General features: G+C 43.5%; 1 protein-coding gene across 1 annotated transcript; it reads left to right on the top strand.

The window, feature by feature from the left end:
- Window positions 1-1,782: 1,782 nt before the first annotated feature.
- LOC138945743 (uncharacterized) lies at window positions 1,783-21,244 on the top strand. The gene is made up of 8 exons (XM_070317239.1): window positions 1,783-1,963; window positions 2,328-2,454; window positions 3,477-3,616; window positions 12,042-12,909; window positions 13,540-13,662; window positions 17,529-17,741; window positions 18,047-18,146; window positions 20,045-21,244. Exons 1-8 carry the CDS (start codon window positions 1,821-1,823, stop codon window positions 20,167-20,169), a joined length of 1,839 nt encoding a protein of 612 aa, XP_070173340.1. The 5' UTR covers window positions 1,783-1,820; the 3' UTR covers window positions 20,170-21,244.
- The last annotated feature ends 904 nt before the right edge of the window (window positions 21,245-22,148 follow it).

The following is a 22,148-nucleotide window of genomic DNA, read 5'->3' as shown; positions in this document are numbered from 1 at the left end:
TAAGGCCAAAAAAAAAAATTGTCTGTTTAGGGTAACATGACCAAAAAAAGTAGGGTCGGTAGGTAGGTAGGTTTTGTTTTTTTTTTGTTTTTTTTTTTTTTTTTTTTTTTTTTTGTGTGTAAATGCTATGTTGGCTGAACATTCACTTCTTATATTTGATGAATACATGTTTCAAAACTAACGTATAAATAAAACAGAGAGAAAGGGAGAGAAAGAAACGCCAAATGTCTCTTTTTAGCATTTTTACCTCTTTTTTTTGAAATCAAAAAAAAGTTTTTGGGTCGGCGCCAAATCGATAGGGTCGGTCGGGTTACCCTAAACAGACAAAATTTTTTTTTTGGCCTAAAGATTATTGTGTAAAGTTGAAAGTCTTTGATCTGCAGGCGTTCTGACGTAAATGCCTTACAATTGTAATTGGAGAATAGAAGAGATTTTGTCTTTGAGAGCTCTGTACCCGACACGCGTTACTTTGAACCGTCATGTATTACATTCTCATGGTAGAAGTTAAGCTACTTCATACCAATTTTGTGTTCGACCACACACACACACACGCACACACAGACACACAGACACACAGACAGGCACAAAGGCACACACACACACACACACACAAAAGCACAGATACACACACACACACACACAGACAGACAGACACACACACACACACATACACACACACACACAGACGCACACACACACACACACACACACACACACACACACACACAAACAACCCTTGTGATACACTATTCTATAGTCCCTGCAAAAAGCTGTTTGACCCACAGAACATCACACGCCGGACTAACCATTATTTTGACCTGCGGGCGAACGCCAGAGGGAGAAGAAGGCATCGTTTCTGCCATAACCACCACCATCGCCAAAACAATGGCTGCTCAATTTGACAGTCTTGTGCGTGAGCTGGACAAGTTCAAGGCCGGAGATCACAGCGACCTGTCAAGGACACCAAGTGCGCGTGATGTCAGCGAGGAAAAAAGGACTCCACGTGACGTTGGTAGTGGTGGTGGCTGTTGTCGTCCACCTCCATGGAGAATTGTGGTCACTGTTACTGCCTGTGTCGTGGTGGAAGCCACTCTGGGCGTGAGCTACACAAACGGTGAGTTTCCCTTACGTCCACCAAGATTTAAATTGTTATAAACCTTTTAGAATTGTTTTAATTAACAGAGATTGACCTGCATGAAACTAGATTTAGCCATGGAGCTTGCCATGTAAACCGAGAAAGGGAACACACTTGCATCGGTCTCGGCTAGCCTTATAGGTTGAAGGAATGATAACAAACCATGACCAACCAGCCAACCAACCAACCAACCAACCTACCTACCAACCCAACCAGCCAACCCTTAGTAACATCACGGCGAGGATATCTCTGAATTGCACCTCAAAATGTAAAAGAGGCGTCAATGATCAACGTTCTTGATAGTTCGTTTGGTTCCTTTTGGTTATATTTGGAAAGGCTGTGTTTGCCTTGTTCCATAGAAATTGGCAGCCTTCTTTGACGTCACATACCTTGGACGCATGACGGAAAGGACGTCACTAGATTTAGCCTCTGAATGTAACCAACCACATTCTTGATTAAGCGTTTGTTTAATTTTCTTTATATTTGCTGGGGCTATGTTCATGTTGTCCCAGGCAATTTCCTGACCTGCGCGGCGTCACTGGGTTTTGCCTCAAAATGTAACATAAAGGCTTGAACTAACAGAATCCTTGATAATTCGTTTGGTTCATTAACTCCAGGACCTTCCTTCGTTATTCCAGGCAACTTGCTGCCCTATGTGACGTCATACCTTCGAAACGTCACAGAGATGATGTCAGTGGAATACAGTGAGATGATGTGGGTCCCCAACAGCGGATACCTCGCCCTGTCAGCATCGGCTCCTGTTCTGGGACTGCTGGAAGGAAGAATGCCTGCGCGTCTGTACCTCTTTTTGGGAGTTGTCCTCAACACGTTTGTATCTAATTGTTTCTTTGTTAATGACATCCGACACCGATACATAATTTTTTGGAAATTCTTTGTCAGTTGTTTGGAAAAGTAACACAGTGTTTTACGATACGTCATACGTCGTGTGCGTGTGTGTGTGTGTGTGTGTGTGTGTGTGTGTGTGTGTGTGTGTGTGTGTGTGCACGCGCGCGCGTGTGTGTGTGTGTGCACGCGCGCGCGCGCGTGTGTGTGTGTGTGTGTGTGTGTGTGTGTGTGTGTGCGTGTGTGTGTGTGCGTCCATCTGTCTCTGTGTGCGCGTGCTTGCCTGCATACATACTTGCATGTATGTCTATGTGTGAGTATGTGTGAACGAATATGTACTTGATTTCAGGACGGCATTTTTCGGCAGCTACTGGGCGCTGCAGACGTCATTCGTGATGTTCGTCATCGTTAACGGTGTGATGCAAGGTGTCGCACAGGCCGTGTTGTATCCTGCCTGTGTTAAACTCGCCCTGCAGGTATACACTGTCTGTCTGTCTGTCTGTCTGTCTGTCTGTCTGTCTGTCTGTTTGTCTGTCTGTCTGATTGTCTGTTTGTTTGTCTGTCTGTGTCTGTTTGTCTGTCTGTCTGTCTGCCTGTCTGTCTGTCTGTCTGTCTGTCTGTCTGTCTGTCTGTCTGTCCTGTGGTCAAGACAAACAATGTAGTAGCTGGCTTCTGATTCTCCAGATTTTGATATTGCTTTGGATTTCTGGAAATTATGATTTTTTGTTCTTTGCAAATATACTTCGAAAATCAGTATTTCAAAACAAAAAATAATTATTAAAAAAAAACTAAAGCAATATCAAATCTGGAGGTTCAGAAGCCAGCTACTACATTGTTTATCATGACCACCAAGTATCAAAAACATTATGCTAGAGGTGTTGTCAATATTGTGTAAAAGAGTGTAGGAAATTTTGTCACCTTTTAAAACCTGCATTTCATTAAATAATCAATTTTCTGCACACACATTACGGTCACAACACATTATTACAAATTCCAGGAAAAAGAGCATTCAATTTCACACAGGTAATTACAATTGTTCGTAATTTTATAACAATGTTGCACGATCATTTGGGGAGGTGTGCCCACTTAATTAATGTGCAAACTAATTAATTATTTCTTAAGCTTCCGGGGAGCTGAAATGCAATGCCATAGCCCGGGCTTCGTCGAAAATTGCCTGTTCAAACTATCGATCATTGGGTTGAAAAATGAGGGCTTGACAGTGCCGCCTCAACTTTCACTAAAAGCCGGATATGACGTCATCCAAGACATCTATCGAAAAAACGAAAAAACCGTCTATCATACCCAGGAACTCTCACGTGCAGTTTTATGAAGATCGGTCCAGTATGTTACTCATAATCGCTCACACACTCACACACATACACACACCACAACCCCCGTCTCGATTCCCAGTCTATGTTAAAATATTTAGTCAAAACTTGACTAAATGTAAAAAGAAGTGTCACCACTAATATGTACCTCTCTGTCCATACTCCTGCAGTGGTTCCCGCACCGAAAGGGCCTGGTGGGGGGGATCACGATGGGGGGATACGGGGGAGGGGCCTTCATCTGGAACCAGGTGGTCACTCGCTGGATCAACCCGCACAACTTGCAGCCGGACATGGCGGAGGAGGAAAACTTGTGGGTATTTTTGGCACCTTGATTTGGGGATACCCTTACTTGTGCGGCGGTCACGTCACGGTCAAAGAATTGTGTGAACCGACAGGTGTGCCAGATAGTCAGGTTTTAGAGATTTAAAATTAATGCTTTAATTGGGGTGCAACATTTATTGCAATTATGTTTTGTTAAGTTTTTGTTCATAAAAAGTGTGAAGATGCAAAGTTATGATAGGTCTCTCTCTATTCACCCCCCTCTCTCTCTCTCTCTCTCTCTCTCTCTCTCTCTCTCTCTCTCTCTCTCTCTCTCTCTCTCTCTCTCTTCCAAGGACAGGTTGGAAGATTAGGCTAAGCCTAAAACCTTTATCCTTATGTAATAAAGTTCTGAGTTCTGAGTTCTGAGTTCTCTCTCTCTCTCTCTCTCTCTCTCTCTCTCTCTCTCTCTCGCACTCTCGTATCTCTCTCGAAGGGTACGGACGTGCCCTGCGAGAGCTGCGGATTTCGATGGAATTTACCTAGTTCAACTGTGCTTTAAGTTCCAAAAATTGCTGTGCAAGGATATATAACAGTGCATATGTTCTTCATATGAAAGATATACTTGTGGATTCATTTTTCTGCGAAGATACAAACGTATTTCTTTGTTCTTTTGTGTGAGTATTCGCGCCCTGGACAACACATGTCATTAATCACTGGCTGGCACTGTTATCTTGTAGCTGTAGCCTGGGAGTGCCAGAGATAGGAATGTTCCTGCAGTCCTGTGGAAAGTCACAACTGTATTTGTACTGTTTGAAATCTCACTGTTGCTTGGAATCTTTTAACAAGTGTGTATTCGCGCACTGGACATTGTTCAAGATGTGCTAACAATAACATCACGCGGCTCGTCTGTGACTGTACTTCAACAGACTTGTATCCGGTGACCAGTCATGATGGAGATTATAACGAGAATAACAAGTTACATACACTTGGCTTGATTTCATATAATGTAATGATGTCAAACTCTGATGGGGTCGTTCGTGACAAAATACAACTAAAAACATGTCTATAATTACTCGTTCAAAACTACAAAGATCTTTGGAATTTATTGAACACAAAAAGGATCACAATGAAGTAACTTTCACATGCAAACCCTGTTGCTTCCCGACGTGGAGGGCAGTCATCCGATACAGATACGCGATTGACTTGCCTTCCCGAGGTTACTCCACAAAATGGACAGATTACAAACGCAAGAGCGGACATGTTGAAATTATTGACTGTGAAGATGACTACTCGGCGTCATCTATCGTCATCACCCCCACCCCAGCGCAGCTGGACCAAACCACTGTTCGTCTGCACCATGCGAGCAAGAAACTGCTGACCATGCATTTCTATCCTAAGACCAACATGTTTTTGGTCCAAGGCAAGCTGTGCCAGGACTGGGTGAGAGATGATTTTCAACGCTTGCAGGGAGTGGTACACGGGCTGATGGACCTAACCAACATGTCTGGCAGTGCGTCACACGCCGTGTACAGCACCGTACCTCTGGACACGCCCCCTACTGCTGTCAATGCTTCCAGCGCTATCGCTGCTGCTACTGAAGGTGGCGATGACTCGGACATCAGCGTCTCAAGCGACGACAGCACTGTCGCTGCTGTTACTGAAGGTGGTGATGACTCGAACATCAGCGGCGTCTCAAGCGACGACAGCACTGTCGCTGCTGCTACTGAAGGTGGCGGTGACATCGTCTCGAGGGACGACAACACTGTCGCTGCTGCTACTGAAGGTGGCGGTGACATCATCCTCTCGAGCGACCACAGCACTGTTGCTGCTGCTACTGAAGGTGGCGGTGACATCATCATCTCGAGCGACCACAGCACTGTCGCTGCTGCTGCTGAAGGTGGCGGTGACATCATCGTCTCGAGCGACCACAGCACTGTCGCTGCTGCTACTAGAGGTGGCGGTGACATCATCGCCTCGAGCGACCACAGCACTGTCGCTGCTGCTACTGAAGGTGGCGATGACATCATCGTCTCGAGGGACGACAACACTGTCGCTGCTGCTACTGAAGGTGGCGGTGACATCATCGTCTCGAGGGACAACAACATTGTCGCTGCTTGTACTGAAGGTGGCGATGACATCATCGTCTCGAGGGACGACAACACTGTCGCAGCTGCGCCTGAAGGTGGCGGTGACATCATCGTCTCGAGCGACCACAGCACTGTCGCTGCTGCTACTGAAGGTGGCGGTGACATCGTCGTCTCGAGCGACCACAGCACTGTCGCTGCTGCTACTGAAGGTGGCGGTGACATCATCGTCTCGAGCGACCACAGCACTGTCGCTGCTGCTACTGAAGACACCTCCACTGTTGCTGTGGGGGGGTAATCATAATGTCTCAATCAACAACAGCGCCCCAAGCATCGACAACAATCATGCCGCAACTTCTGCCATTGATGACGCTTCCACCGATAGTGCAGACACTTGTGTACCCGACATGCTCCGTGCCATGGTTGAGAACTTGGCCTCTGAACTAAGAGATCTCAAGGTCCAAACGGACAGAAAGATTAAGGCAAATGAGGGTGGGCGTGACAGAGAGGTGAAGGACTTAAGCGAGCGACTCACAACTCTTTCCAGAGACAATGAGGGCTTAAAAAAGCGCTGTCAGGCTCTAGAGAGCAAGGTGAAAGACCTGCAGAAAGAGAACAAGACTGTCCAGCGCTCACCGTCTCCCGAAGCCCCACCCCTGCAACAGTCATCTCAAGGCAAAGTCACTCATGCTCAGCCAATTAGCGTGACCACGAACTACGGCCGCTACGCCCATCACTCGATTGAAACGTCACTCATTGCCGAGCATGAGCCCCAAGCTTGTAGCAGTCAGTCATCCCCGTCCTCCATGGTCCGCCCGCGGACTACCAAATCAGCCGAGACGACAGACATTCAGAGGCAGACAACTCTCCGCCTCCCGACCTCCTGCACGTGTCTGCTTATTGGAGATTCGAACCTTAGACGCGTGTCCAAGAGACGGCTTGATCGGTCAGGACAAACAGAGGTTAGAACCTTAAGTGGGATTACCACCCCTCAACTCACCACCGTCATTGCCAGCAGCAACACTTTTCCTGACATTAGGAAGATTGTTCTGCATGTTGGCACGAATGACGGCATACAAAACGCGAGTGAAATTCAAAGCAACTATGAGACGCTATTATCTGAAACATCACTACGCTTCCCTAATGCGGTCATCTTTGTCGCAGCCATCCCTCCACAGGCTCAGCGCAAAGTTACACGGCAGATTCTGCAAGTTAACACTAAGCTCGCGTCGCTATGTGATGGTGTAAAGGTGCAGTTCTTGGCACTGTCGGATATCTGGCGCATTGACAGTGACGGTCAAACTGACCCAGACATATTGCAAGACAAGGTCCACTACTCTGCAAGGGGCCTGTCTTTACTCGTAAAGGACATCAAAGCCATCGTTTTTGAGAAGCGACTAGGCAGAGCTTCGTTTGCGGACGTCGTTAAAGGCGGAGCGCCTCCGCCCATATCACATCAACCACTGCAAAAGAAGCAGCAGCAACAGTCACCTCACCAACAACAGCAATGGCCACCTCATCAACAGCAGCAGCAGCTGCCACAACAGCAACAGCCGCCGCACCAGCAACAGCGGCAGCAACAGCGGCAGCAACAGCAGCAACAACAGCCGCCGCATGAGCAACATCGGCAGCAGCAGCAACAGCCGCAACAACAGCAGCAGCAACAGTGGCAGAAACAGCCGCCGCACCCGCAGCTGTCGCTGCAGCAGCAAGAGCCGTTGTTTCTCCCTCGGCTGCAGCAGCAGCAGCATCAACAGTATCATCAACCACCACTACAGCAGCAGCAGCAACAACAGTCTCATCAACCATCACTACTACCGTCACCGGCCCACCAACCGTTTACTCAACAGCACATCAGCCATACCAGTCTCCCCTTGTCTCCACGTGGGGAACATCAATATCCTACAATGTATTACCCCCCTTGGATGAACGCCTTCAGGCAGTATCAACTCAGCCCCTTTATGCACGCACACACCCAGCCGTCCTTCTATGGGCAGTGGCCCCCCGGGATGCACCAAGCAACCTACTAAGTAGTTTCAAAAGGCTACTTTAAGCATACAGTAGAGCGTGAGTGTATGTGTGTATGTGTGAGTGTGTATTTTATCAATTGCGGTGTCTAAACTCATGTAACGGTAAGTACACTAATGAGTGTACCTAAACGAGTGTGATTTCGCGGATGTGATTTCATAACTATTAACTATGTCGTTCAACACCTCCAGACATTGTGTTAATTTTGTCCACGACCCCCCAAGTATTCTGCTGCTTTAAACACTGTGAAAACATCTGCATCCAAACACGCGTGTGTTTCTTCCTTGTGTGTGTTAATCTTTGATTCAAACCCGTTTGCGGAGAGACTATGAATGCCTCTGCTTAAAGAAAGTGAAATCGTGTTAGCGTTGTGGGGATTTAATTTAGCGTATCGTTCATCCCTGTTCGAACTGTTTAATTTTATTTTATCATATTCTGTGTGTGTATGAGTGCAGTGCTGGCAGGTACATTTATAATTGCTGTGCATCGAACGCTTATAACATTTCGCAGATTTTTTTTTTTTTTAAATTCCGATTTACTACTTCTCACTTGACTTTTCCGTTAAGTTAGACAGTTACTGAAATTGTAACTTGTTTGTTTCACTTTTTGCTCTTTTGTGCATTATTTTTTCTCCGTGTTTGTTCATTGATTTAATCTCTGTTTAATTTGTTCTCAGATTTTTGGTTGTTGATAATAATTTTGTTTATTATAATTATTATGAATTCAAACGTGTCAAAACACACTCTCCAGGTTGGACATCTTAATGTCTATCATCTCGTTAACAAAGTGCCTGATATATGCGTGCTGCTAAACCAAGGCTCACAGCCAGTTCATGTTTTTGGGATGAGCGAAACACGGCTCGACTCGAGAATTGCCGATAACTTGATTTACATTTCCCAATACTCTGTTTTGCGACGCGACAGCGCAAGGAAGAATCAGACAGGCATTGCAGTCTATATTCATGAATCAATTTCTGAATGTGCAACACGAAGAACTGATTTAGAGGACGACAATATTGAGTGCATTTGGATTGAAGTAAAAAACTGTAAAACCTCGCCTCTACTCATAGGTTATATATATCGTAACCCTGCCGAAACGTCGATTTGGTCAGAATATTTCATTCAGATGATGGATAAAGTCAAATCACGCAATAAAGATATTTTATTGCTTGGAGATTTTAATATTAATTTGAATAAGCCTCAAACAGTATGGAATTCAACAACAACTTTATTAGGTCTTCATCAACTGGTTCTGAACCCAACAAGAATAACAGACACAACTGCAACTCTTATTGATCATATATATACTGATAATAAGAAGATTGTTTCAAATGTGTATGTGTCCAATTCCAGTATCAGCGATCATAGGCCTATTTTTTGTTCGGTCTCTATGCGCTTGCCTAAATCAGGACCAAAAGGCCACACGACCATAGAATACAGAAGTTTTAGACATTTTGATGAGTCTGCATTTTTTCGTGATCTTAGTGAAGCTCCATTTCAGAGCGTTTTTGATTTCAGTCTTGCAGATGATGCTTTTAATCACTTGTATAGCATTTTAAGCACAATTATAGATAAGCACGTGCCCCTGCGTCAGCATAGAGTAAAACATGCCAGACTTCCGCCTTGGTTAACATCAGATATTATAGAGGCGATGGCACTGAGAGATTATTTCAAGGAAAATAAGATGACAGACGAATATAAACAGCAGAGGAATGAGGTGTTAAACCGAGTGAGACAATCAAAAACCGGTTACTTTGATAAATTGATTTCCGATAAGAAAGATACTGCAACAATTTGGCGGGCAGTAAATGAAATCCTTGATAAATCTAGGAAAAAGTCAACTGCTAATCTAACAAAACTATCTGCGGAAGAATTTAATAATCATTTTATATCTTTAGCGGATAAATTGAAGGCTTCTGTGGCAGAAACATATTCTCCGGGTACAGATAACTGTTTTGAAAAATTGGACGAATACTGTCAGCGGAACAGAATAAACAATGAAGCGTTTATCATTCCTCCGATTGCAGTTCATGAGGTCGGAACATTTATTGAAAACCTGGAGAATAAAAAGTCCATGGGTCCTGATAAAATACCCGTGAAGTTATTGAAGCTTTCTCTACCGTATATTGTGGATTCGCTCACGTTCGTATATAACCTTAGTATTGAGCAGAACTTTTTTCCGTCTAAATTGAAAAGCGCCAAAGTCATACCCCTTCCCAAATGTAAAGATCTCTCAGACCCAAGTAATTTTAGACCCATTTCTTTGCTGCCTGTTTTGTCAAAACCATTAGAACGGCATGTGCACAAGCATCTTCTTGCTTACATAGAAGAACAAAATTTGTTCCATCAGTTTCAATCCGGTTTTCGGTCCAAGCATTCTTGCCACACAGCTCTTACGTCTCTCTGTGAAGCTTGGCTGTCAGCAATGAACAAGTCTAAAGTTACAGGAGCATTGTTTTTGGATTTTAAGAAAGCATTTGACTTAGTCGATCATTCCATATTGTTGAAAAAATTACACTATTATTTGAGAAACGATTCGGTCTGTGACTTCTTTAAATCGTATCTTGCTGACCGGACACAATATGTCACTCTACAATGCCAGAATTCGTCTACTGCACTAGTAAAACATGGCGTCCCTCAAGGGTCTGTATTGGGACCTATTCTCTTTTGTATTTACGTTAATGATTTGCCTTTACATGTATCGGATGATAAAGTCAAATGCGAGTTTTTTGCAGGCGATTCGTCTATTCATACCAGTAACACCTCGTTGGAATCAGTAAATTCTTCCCTGAAGAACACTTTGGACGAAGTTGCGAAATGGTGCACATCAAATGCCATGATACTGCACCCAGAAAAAACTAAAAGCATTGTTATTACCACAAGACAAAAGCATCAGATAAGTCCTCTTAAATTACAACTGTCCTTAGGTACAACTCAAATACAGCAAGTTAAAGAACATCGCATACTTGGTGTAACTGTCGATGAAGAAATGAAATGGCAAACACACATAAGCAACCTCTGCAAAGTGTTATCAAGGAATTTGTATTTGTTGTCAAAACTCAAACATTACGCGAAGTCTGAAACATTAAAAATGTTCGTTCATGCTCACATAATGCCTCATATTAATTTTGCTTCGACATTGTGGGATGGCTGCAGTGATGTTCACTTATTGAAACTCAATTCTTTGTACCGTCGTGCTGCAAAACTTATCATGTATGAATCGCACATGTCTACAGAAATGAAGTTAAACAGCCTTAATTTCCTTCCCCTAAAAACCCACCTTGCATACAATAAGGCTGTCTTTATGTATAAATTAGTTCATGGTGATGTGCCCAGTTATGTGCAATCCTATTTTACACATGTTACGAAGAGGTATGGGTCTCAAAATTTACTTCCTCCAATTCCTCGTATAGATCTTTATAAATCCAGCTTAGCTTTTTCAGGATCATCTCTGTGGAATTCTTTGCCAATAGAAATCAAACGATCCGCATCATTAAAGGCCTTTAAAAGGCAGTTGCACACACATTTGATCACACTATAAACTGTCCCTGATGTTTAGTTTCCATTGTGTACTCGGATAATGTATGCAATGCTCTTAAGTGTTTGTTTGTTTTTTAAATATTGTATATGTAGTTAATCTGAATGTGTAATCCCTCGTCCCCCTCCCCCTTCTTCTTGAAACTTTAGCTGCCTGTATACATGGCCCTGTTCGGCAATACATTGCTGTACTTTTTTAAGAAATGTAAAAAACATTTACGTTTGTTTGTATTTGGTTTTGTTTTATATGACTTTGTGAGTCCAATATTTTGTATGTTTATACTCGACCATTATTTTGATGTTTTATTAGTTTAATACTTTGATGAGGTATGTGCGCAGTCTTTGTTCTTGTTTACAATTATTCTTTGTATATGTTCCAAGGACAGGTTGGAAGATTAGGCTAAGCCTAAAACCTTTATCCTTATGTAATAAAGTTCTGAGTTCTGAGTTCTCTCTCTCCGTCTCTCTCTCTCTCTCTCTCTCTCTCTCTCTCTCTCTCTCTCTTTCTCTATTTGACTCTCTCCCTCTCAGCGGAGATCAAAGCCAGTGAAAACAAGTCAAAAGTCAAAAACTCTCTGTCTGTGTCTGTGTCTCTCTCTGTCTCTCTCTGTCTCTCTGTCTCTGTCTCTCTGTCTCTCTAGCTCTCTCGCTCTCTCTCTCTATGTATCATTATGTCTGTTCGCCTCCCAAAAAACCCTATCTCCGTCTCTCAATTTGTCGTTCTGTCTGTCTTTGTCTCTCTCTATCGCTCTGTCTCACTTTGTCTGTCCCACTGTTTCTCTCTCTCACTTTCTCAACACTTTATTGTTGTATCATGTTGTCACAGGTATTTCACACAGCGAGAAGTGCTGGAGAAGGTCCCCACGTGTTACCTGCTGCTTGGAGGAATCTTCACGGTCACACAGCTCTTGTGTATCGTGTCTCTCACCTTCCCTCCCAGGCCAGGAAACACACAAATCATCACGCATCATTCCGCGCACGAGCTGACCGCGTCTGGCAAACACTCGACCAACAAAACTCTGACAGATTGTAACAGCTTCTGCGAGATGAAAGAGCGGTTTGAAAATGGACACTCTCGCCGTGCGGAAAAATTTCCCGAACAAGACACGTTCTCTGTAAAAATGCCATCTCAGAAGGAATGCCAAGACGGTACGGAAAAGCTGCTTGAACAAGACACATTCTCAGATTGCCAAGACGTTACGGAAAAGCTGCTTCAAAACGACAAACTCACCGTACGCCAAGACGTTACGGAAAAGCTGCTTCAAAATGACAAACTAACCGTACGCCAAGACGTTACGGAAAAGCTGCTTCAAAACGACACACTCCTAGAAGCTCACGACGTTACGGAAAAGCTGCTTCAACAAGACGAATTCGCAGTTAGCATCCCATCAACGGGAGGTACTGAAAAGCAGCATCAACAAGACACATTGCCAGTAAGCACATTGCTTACACCTGCCCACTCTACCAAGGAGGGTTATTCGGCCTCTGGAACCCCTGACCGCTTGACCAACGATGATGAAGAAGATGATGATGATGACGATGAAAATGATGACGATGATAACAATAACGATGAAAAACATGACAGCCTAGACTACACACCTCGTCAAATTCTGACGTCACGGGTCACGTGGATGTTATGGTTAAACAACCTGACCATAGACTTTGGTTTCATATTCACAGTGGCTTTTTATAAGGTTGGTGGAAAGATAGAAAAGGAGGAAGAATGACGTGTGTGTGTGTGTGTGTGTGTGTGTTTGTGTGTGTGTGTGTGTGTGTGTGTGTTTGTGTGTGTGTGGGTGTGTGTGTGTGTGTTTGTGTGTGTGTGTGTGTGTGTGTGTGTGTGTTGTGTGTGTGTGTGTGTGTGTGTGTGTGTATGCGTGTGGGTGCATGTGTGTGTATGTGAGTGCGTGCGTGTGTGTGTGTGTGTGTGTGCGTGTGTGTGTGGGTGCGTGCATGTGTATGTGTGTGCGTGTGTGTGTGTGTGTGTGCGTGTGTGCATGCGTGTGTGTGTGTGTGTGTGTGTGTGCGTGTGTGCATGCGTGTGTGTGTGTGTGTGTGTGTGTGTGTGCTGTGCGTGTGTGCATGTGCGTGTGTGTGTGTGTACTTGTGTGTGTGTGTGTGTCCATGCGTGTGTGTTTGTGTGTGTGTTTTTTTTTGAGTGTGCTGTTCGTGTGTTCGTGTGCGTTGTGTTGATGTACTTGTGAATATTTTGTGTTGTGAAAAATTAAACATTCCATTAACTAACCATTCTTGTTTCATGATTAGGTCGATCGGGGAAGCAATGCATCTTTGTGTAACTGTTTGGGTTGTATTCTCTTTAAAAGGCGTACGGTCAGACGTTCATTCGTGACGACCACTTCCTGGCCCTGGTTGGTTCATTTGCTGCTGTGTTCAACGCCGCCGGCAGACCTGCGTGGGGTTTGGTGGCCGACAGGATAGGATATTTGGTGAGTGTAAGCCAATGAGAATAACGCGCAAATGTCAGAAGAGAGACATAGCTTCTTGAACTGGAGAGATATTATTCCGTCTATCTTTTAAGAAACAAAAAACCAGAAAGGTTGGTTGTTGGAACGTTTGTTATTGACAAATCAATACATTCAAAACAATATTTGCTTTGTCAATAACAAACGTTCCAACAACCTACCTTTCTTGTTTATTTATTCTGAATTTTGGAACGTTGGCAGTCTCTTTGTTTTTGGGTTCGTTTATCTTTTAAGGCTATACAGGCTTAATCTGACTTAACCTTGAGTAACAGTTTCAAGAAATGTTTGAATGTTTGAATGTGGACTTTTTTGTCAGTTCAACGAGTTGTAGGACAAGAAATGACAACAAGTCGCGTAAGGCGAAATTACTACATTTAGTCAAGCTGTGGAACTCACAGAATGAAACTGAACGCACTGCATTTTTTCACAATGACCGTAGTCCGCCGCTCGTGCAAAACGCAGTGAAACTGACGAGCCTGTTTAGCGCGGTAGTGGTTGCGCTGTGCTGCATAGCACGCTTTTCTGTACCTCTCTTCGTTTTAACTTTCTGAGCGTGTTTTTAAAGGCACAGTAAGCCTCCCGTAAACCATCACAGAGCTCCCCGAGCGTCTAAATACAGTACAAGCATACTTCCATTTGAACGCTCACCGAACGGGAACATCCTGGCTGCTTTCTGTCGAGCGTGAGACATTTTCCAAGAATTTATTTTCGTAGACTTGTTCCGTTAACAACAACGGCGCCTCGTTTTTGCGCTAGACCTAACTTTTAAAATCTAAATAATAAATTGACAGCTTGTTACACAAACATTCTTTAATCATAAAAGAATTCGTTTTTCATCAAGACAAGATCAGAACAATTCGAAGTTGTGAAAGTTTAAAAAAAGAAAAGCCCGGAAGCAGGGTCACGCAAGGGTCGTAGCAGACGACGGCCGGTTTATCAGTGCAAATCGCCGTTCCTCTCAACAGTCATAAGCTATCGCTAGAGTTCTTGTGAACCACAGCCGTTGTTTCGTGCATAAAAAAACGTGCTATTGTAGATAAGCTCACGTCGAGTCGCATTCAAATGACTAACTATGACGACTGCATTGTGAAAAGGGAAAACTGGATCACACGGGTTCACGATGGCTCAGGGGTAAGATAAACCACGCAAAAATAAATTCTTTGAAAATTGTTGGCTCTTTACGGAGGGCACCTAGGATGTTCTCAATTGGTGAGTGTTTAAATGAAAGGGTGTTTGTACTGTGTGTAAAAGCCTGACCGTATCTGTGATGGTTTACGGGAGGCTTACTCTGCCTTTAATCCAAACATATCATATCTATATGTTTTTGGAATCAGGAACCGACAAGGAATAAGATGAAATTGTTTTTAAATCGATTTCGGGAATTTGATTTTGATCATAATTTTTATATTGTTGATTTTCAGAGCTTGTTTTTAATCCGAATATAACATATTTATATGTTTTTGGAATCAGGAAAAGATGAAAAATAAGATGAACGTAAATTTGGACCGTTTTATTTAAAAAAAAATAATTACAATTTTCAGATTTTTAATGACCAAAGTCATTAATTGATTTTTAAGCCACCAAACTGAAATGCAATAACGAAGTCCCGCCTTCGTCGAAGATTGCTTTGCAAAAATTTCAATCAATTTGATGGAAAAATGAGGGTGTGACAGTGCCGCCTCAACTTTTACAAAAAGCCGGACGTCTGGGGATATCATACCCAGGAACTCCCATGTACAATTTCATAAAGATCGGTCCTGTAGTTTACTCTGAATCGCTCTACACACACACACACACACACACACACACACACACACACACACACACACACACACACACACACACACACACACACACACACACACACACAGACACACATACACCACGACCCTCGTCTCGATTCCCCCTCTATGTTAAAACATTTAGTCAAAACTTGACTAAATGTAAAAACGGGCATCGCGCGCTGATTAAAGGCACAGTAAGCCTCCCGTAAACCATCACAGATACTGTTAGGCATTTACACACAGTACAAACTCCCTTTCATGTAAACACTCACCGCTTGAGAACATCCTAGGTGCCCTCCGTAAAGAGCGAGCAATTTTTAAAGAATTTATTTTTGCGTGGTTTATCTTACCCCTGAGCCATCGTGAACCCGTGTGATCCAGTTTCCCTTTTTCACAATGCAGTCGTCTGTTTGTAATTTGAATGCGGCTCGCTGTGAGCTTATCTGCAATAGCACGTTATTATGTACCTTTGACTATGCACGACACAAACGGATGTGGTTCACAAGAACTCTAGCGATGGCTTTTGACTGTTCAGAGTATACGGTATGTATGTAAACCGTCGTCTGCTACGAGAACCACGACCTTGCGTGACCCTGCTTCCGGGCTTTTCTTTTTTCAAACCTTGAAAACTTCGAATTGTACTGATCTTGTCTTGATGAAAAAAGAATTCTTTTATGATTTAAGAATGTTTTTGTAACAAGCTGTCAATTTATTATTTAGATTTTAAAAGTTAGGTCTAGCGCCAAAATTCACCACGGTCCGATTGTGATGGAGACAATCCGAAAAATTAATTCTTTGAAAATTGCTCGCTCTTTACGTAGGGCACCTAGGATGTTCCCGTTCGGTGAGCGTTCAAATGGAAGGGTGTTTGTACTGTGTGTAAAAGCCTGACAGTATCTGTGATATCAGATGCCTTTAAGCAGATGACGACTAAAACTTGAATACGGAGTATAAGAACTTTGCACAAGAATCACAGCTGATTGATTTCGTAAGATTTTTCTGTGGATGTGCAAACACAGCAACAATCAAACAAGCACATCCGGAGAAGTCTGAGTGGAAAAACACGTTACTTTGCCTATGAATAAAACACACACACACAACCTTGTACCTACGTTGGAAGCTTCATTTTTAAGCATGAACACAAACTAGCATAACGTTAAGCGCATTTTAAAAACCATTTACACGTTCTAAAATATAATTACATTCAAGGTAGGGCATCCCTCTAACAACACTGACAAAATAAAAATCCTATCAAAACCCCATCACGTGTTAGATTGTGAACGCAGACACTTCTTCTATCACTATCCCCAACCACATTTGACTGAAAATACCCTTTTAGTCAACCTCCGAAAAAAAATTAAGTAAAAAAGACATGCATTTAAAAAAAAAACAGTTTTTCTGTGAGATCAAGTATTTCTAAGGTGAACAATAACAAGAAAATTGGGCGTTAAGCTCGCATTAATTAGATGATGAAACAACGATTTTCGAGCTAACTTGCATGATTTCATTCATTTCTTTTACAAATGTTGTCAATCGAGTTTTATTTGGGGCTTATGAACTTGGCGATTTTCGTTTCACTTAGTTTCTTAGCATTTAACCAAAAGTAAAATGTGAGAGTTGAATGCAGTTAACCAATGGAGAGCTTATTTTCTACCGACAAATTGTAAGCGTATATAATTATTTGCTCCAGACTATCAACACTGATCAAATTGTATTTTTTTACTCAGAATTTTATCCCTGTTCCATTATCGAATAATACACACTTTTTGATTTGAATGGTATTTTAACTGTTTACAGTGACATACAGAATACAGAATACAGAATCTTTAATTGCCCAATGTTGGGAATTTGTGATGACATTGCGGTTAAGAAACATTTGTAACAGATTGTATTGAAAGAAAACCATTGCCTTTTAGTACCCCTTGTTATTAAAATGCTTGCACTAGGTTTGCATGTGGTCAGTTCATCTTCAAAGAATGTCTAGCAGTCTTTGCAACGTCATGAACGTTCTACACGTGCATCACAGCGTCACAAAATACTTTCCAGCCATCTTTGCTCCTCGCGCAAGGCGTTCTGGTCGTGACGTCAGGCACGCTGATCACGTGCGAGCTAAGTGGGTCATCTGCCATGTTCTTTGTGTGGATCTGCGCCATGTTTGCGGGCTTCAGTGGAATCTTCGCTCTGCAGGCACCTCTTGTCTCGGCCTTGTTCGGGCATCGGCACTTCCTCTTCAGTCTAGGAGTTGTCACTAGTACGGGGGTGCGTAAATTACGCAGTCGAACGTATTCACACAGACACAAATACACTAAGACACACACGCTAACCTACGCAGGCACGCACAAAACACAATAACTAGCTCGCACACGCGCACGCACGCACTCCTACGCACGAACGCGCTCACACTGTGACAAACTCACACACACACACACACACACACACACACACACACACACACACACACACACACACACACACACACAAACAAACAAACAAACACTCACACACACACAAACACATACACACACACACAAACCTCTCTATACCTTTGGGTGGAATCATTACAGGTGGTTAGCACCCTGACCTCCGTACCTTTGGCGGGAGCAGTGTTAGAGGCATTTGGTTGGCATGGTCTCTTCTTCCTGGCGTCTGGCTGTGTTGCTTTTGGTAACGTTTATGTGTGTGTGTCACTGTGTGTGTGTGTCACTGTGTGTGTGTGTGTGTGTAAGCTTATATGTGTGTGTGCGTGCGTGCGCGCGAGCGTGTGTATTTAGGCGTGTGCGTGCGTATGTGTGTGTGTGTATGTATATATACATGTATGTGTGTGTGTATGTAAACTCAGAGGCAAAAGAAACGCAAATGCTGCAGTGAAGATGGCTTACCCATGAATTTTAATGTCGAATTAATTATTTCGGGTTAACAATAACAAGGAAACGAATTGACCGATACAAAAACCATACGGAAAAGTGTATTGGGATGAGAGCATGACGTGCCATGTTCCACTGAACACTGTTTGAAGACTGTTGAAAGTCAAAAGCGTGTTGCTCCTCCCTGGGCGTTGATGACTGTGGCGCACCTCCGGTACATGGAGAGGACGAGGTGATTAATTTGCTGCTGAGGGACCTGAGCCCACACCTGGGTCACGGCAGCACGCAGTTCTGCTGCTGTGCGGGGTCTCCGGGCAAGGGCATTAATCCTTCTTTGCATGATGTCCCAAAAGTGTTCGATTGGGTTGAGATCCGGAGATCGAGCAGGATGAGGCAGAATGTTCACGCTGTTGTGACGCAACCTGTCCTGGGTAGCACGTGCAGTATGGGGACGGGCATTGTCTTGCTGGAACAGGCAGTTCTGGTACCTCTGGACAAATGGAACCACATAGGGACGCAGGACTTGATTGATGTAGCGGTCTGCATTGACACCATTCCCACGACCTTGGCCGACGTTCTGAAAGACGACAGGTCCAACTCGCTAATTGACACCAATGGCGCCCCATATCATGACGCTGGCACCTCCCCATCGATCATGCTGCAGGATGTTATTGTTAGCAAACCGCTGTCCAGGTCTTCGCCAGATCCGGACACGCCCATCGCCAGGTTCCAGGCAAAAGCGCTTCTCGTCCGAAAAAAGAACCCTCCGCCAGTCCCGATGGCGCCAGTGGGCATGCTGCTGGGCCCAGGCTAGACGATCCAGGCGATGCTGAGCTGTCAAGACGGGACGTCGAGCAGGACGCCGATTTACCAGGTTCTGCCCACCAAGGCGTCGGCGTAGAGTTCTGGCACTGACGGATTGTCCATGCACCCCAAATGTGTTACGGGCTGTGTTGGCGGCAGTTTCGAATGCATCTCGCTGGTGTTGATGGACAAGATGGCGATCCTGTCGGGCTGTTGTTACCCGGGGTCTGCCACGTCCTGGTAAGTCTCCGGGACTGTCATTGGCATGAAAACGTTGCTGCAGACGATAAACCGTGGTGACATTTACTCCAAATGCCCTAGCAACTTGCTGAACTGATTGTCTGGCATCAAGTCTCCCGATCGCCTGTTGGCGCTGATCTGGTGATAGTCTCGGCATCGCGCCTGTGTCGCAGAAATGAATGTTGTAACAGTTTTGTGAGTATGGTACAGCTTGCCTGAACACTCTGAACACGAAAAGCTGCTTTTCCACATTGTGCATGTGCTGAAAGTGGTCCCCATGACGGTTTGGGATCCCCGTCAACAAGACCTCACGTGTGACCCAGATAACGGCAATCACGGTTCTGACAAGATAAGACCGCTAAAACAACACGTGCAGAACATGCTAGTATCATTATTTTCTTTTTATTTCAAGTCCATAAAGGTTTAATTAACGCATCCTTTATTTGCGTTTCTTTTGCCTCCGAGTATATATATACATGTATGTGTGTGTGTGTGTGTGTGTGTGTGTGTGTGTGTGTGTGTGTGTGTGTGTGTGTGTGTTCGTGTGTGTATGTGTGTGTGTGTGTGTGTGTGATAACTTGTTAGTGCGTGTATGACTGTATGTGTGTTTATGTGTGTGAGAGATATATTTAGTTACCGACAATGTGCGTGTAGGTATGGTGCTGCTCTCTTCTCTTCTCGTCACCTGCTGTTGTCCACGCTCACCTCTTCCCCGTCATATGAGGACCGCCCTTCTGACGTCTCAGCGACGTATACATCATCAGGCAGTGACGTCATAATTTGTTTAAAGGCTCAAAGTCACTGACGTCATAATTTGAGACTTGTTATCAGTCAATATAGTCTGGGCTCACCACGGCCGCCCCATCGTACGTATTCTATTTATGTATTGTCTTTTTACATTTAGTCAAGTTTTGACTAAATGTTTTAACATAGAGGGGGGAATCGAGACGAGGGTCGTGGTGTATGTGTGTGTGTGTGTGTGTGTGTGTGTATATGTGTGTGTGTGCGTGCGTGCGTGCGTGTAGAGCGATTCAGACCAAACTACTGGACCGATCTTTATGAAATTTGACATGAGAGTTCCTGGGAATGATATCCCCGGACGTTTTTTTCTTTTTTGCGATAAATACCTTTGACGACGTCATATTCGGCTTTTTGTAAAAGTTGAGGCGGCACTGTCACACCCTCATTTTTCAATCAAATTGATTGAAATTTTGGCCCAGCAATCTTCGACGAAGGCCGGACTTCGGTATTGCATTTCAGCTTGGTGGCTTAAACATTAATTGATGACTTTGGTCATTAAAAATCGGAAAATTGTAAAAAAAAAAATTAATTTATAAAACGATCCAAATTTACGTTCATCTTATTCTTCATCATTCCCTGATTCCAAAAACATATAAATATGTTATATTTGGATTAAAAACAAGCTCTGAAAATTTAAAATATAAAAATTATGATCACAATTTTTTTTTGAAATCAATTTAAAAACACTTTCATCTTATTCCTTGTCGGTTCCTGATTCCAAAACCATATAGATATGATATGTTTGGATAAAAAACACGCTCACAAAGTTTAAACGAAAAGAGGTACAGTAAAGCGTGCTATGAAGCACAGCGCAACCGCTACCACGCCAAACAGGCTCGTCACTTTCACTGCCTTTTGCACTAGCGGCGGACTACGTTCAGTTTCATTTTGTGAGTTCCACAGCTTGACTAAATGTAGTTATTTCGCCTTACGCGACTTGTTGTTATTTCTACCACTCAGAATTGTGATCATAGAAGTACAATGCATTGGTTTAATCTTTTACCATCAACCCATCGTCATCACATGGTGTGTGTGCGTGCGTGTGTGGTTGTGTTTATTTGTGTTTGTGTCTTTAATTGTAATTGTGTGTGTGTGTGTGTGTGTGTGTGTGTGTGTGTGTATGTATGTCAGTGTGTGTATGTGTGTGTTTGCGTGCGTGCGTGCGTGCGTGTGTGTGTGTGTGTCTTTGTGTGTGTATGTGTGTCAAATATCCATACACAATTAGACTGCCAACGTTCCAAAGTTCAGAATCAAAAAACAAGAAAGGTAAGTTATCGCAGAGTTTATTATTTTAGTGAACAAAACATGTACACACTGATCTTCGAACCAAATGTTGTTTTAAGTGGACGGACTAACAAACATTTTTAGTGCAGAAAATAAACTAATCGGACAAATTGTCCTGTTATTCACACACACACACACACACACACACACACACACACACACACACACACACACACACACACACACACACACACACTGTCAGGACTAGAAAAAGGGTATACACTACAAAAGACTCCAGAAGGTGGCGTTCACACGAACAAAACAACTAACACCAATTTTCTAGTTCTCCATTGTTTATGTATCATTAATTCATTCGTCCATCACATTGCTATTCATTCATACATTTTGGTAAGAAAACTATCTCAGGTTTTCTTCCTTGCGCTGCGGCCTTGGTTCCAGTTTGTCCGCCAGCGATTCTTGTCAAGTATGGGGTGATGGGAAGGAAGGGAACTATGGGGTACAGGGATACAGGTTACCGGTTTCGTAGAGGTCTGTTATTCATCTGGTTGGAGGGTTCTCCATCCAGATTCCTCTGTACCAGTCTCGCCTTGGTGCATATCAACCAGTCATTTCTCACGCTCATAGTCAGTGGTTCAGGAGACGTGTCTGGGATCTCGCACGGGGTACCCTGATAATTAATATACCATCCATAAGTCACACTTGAATGAACATA

The sequence above is a fragment of the Littorina saxatilis genome, linkage group LG13 (genome assembly GCF_037325665.1).
Source record: "Littorina saxatilis isolate snail1 linkage group LG13, US_GU_Lsax_2.0, whole genome shotgun sequence".
Taxonomy (NCBI): Eukaryota; Metazoa; Mollusca; class Gastropoda; order Littorinimorpha; family Littorinidae; genus Littorina; species Littorina saxatilis.
The sequence above is the reverse complement of the archived record's forward strand: the minus strand, read 5'-3'. Positions and strand labels throughout refer to the sequence as shown.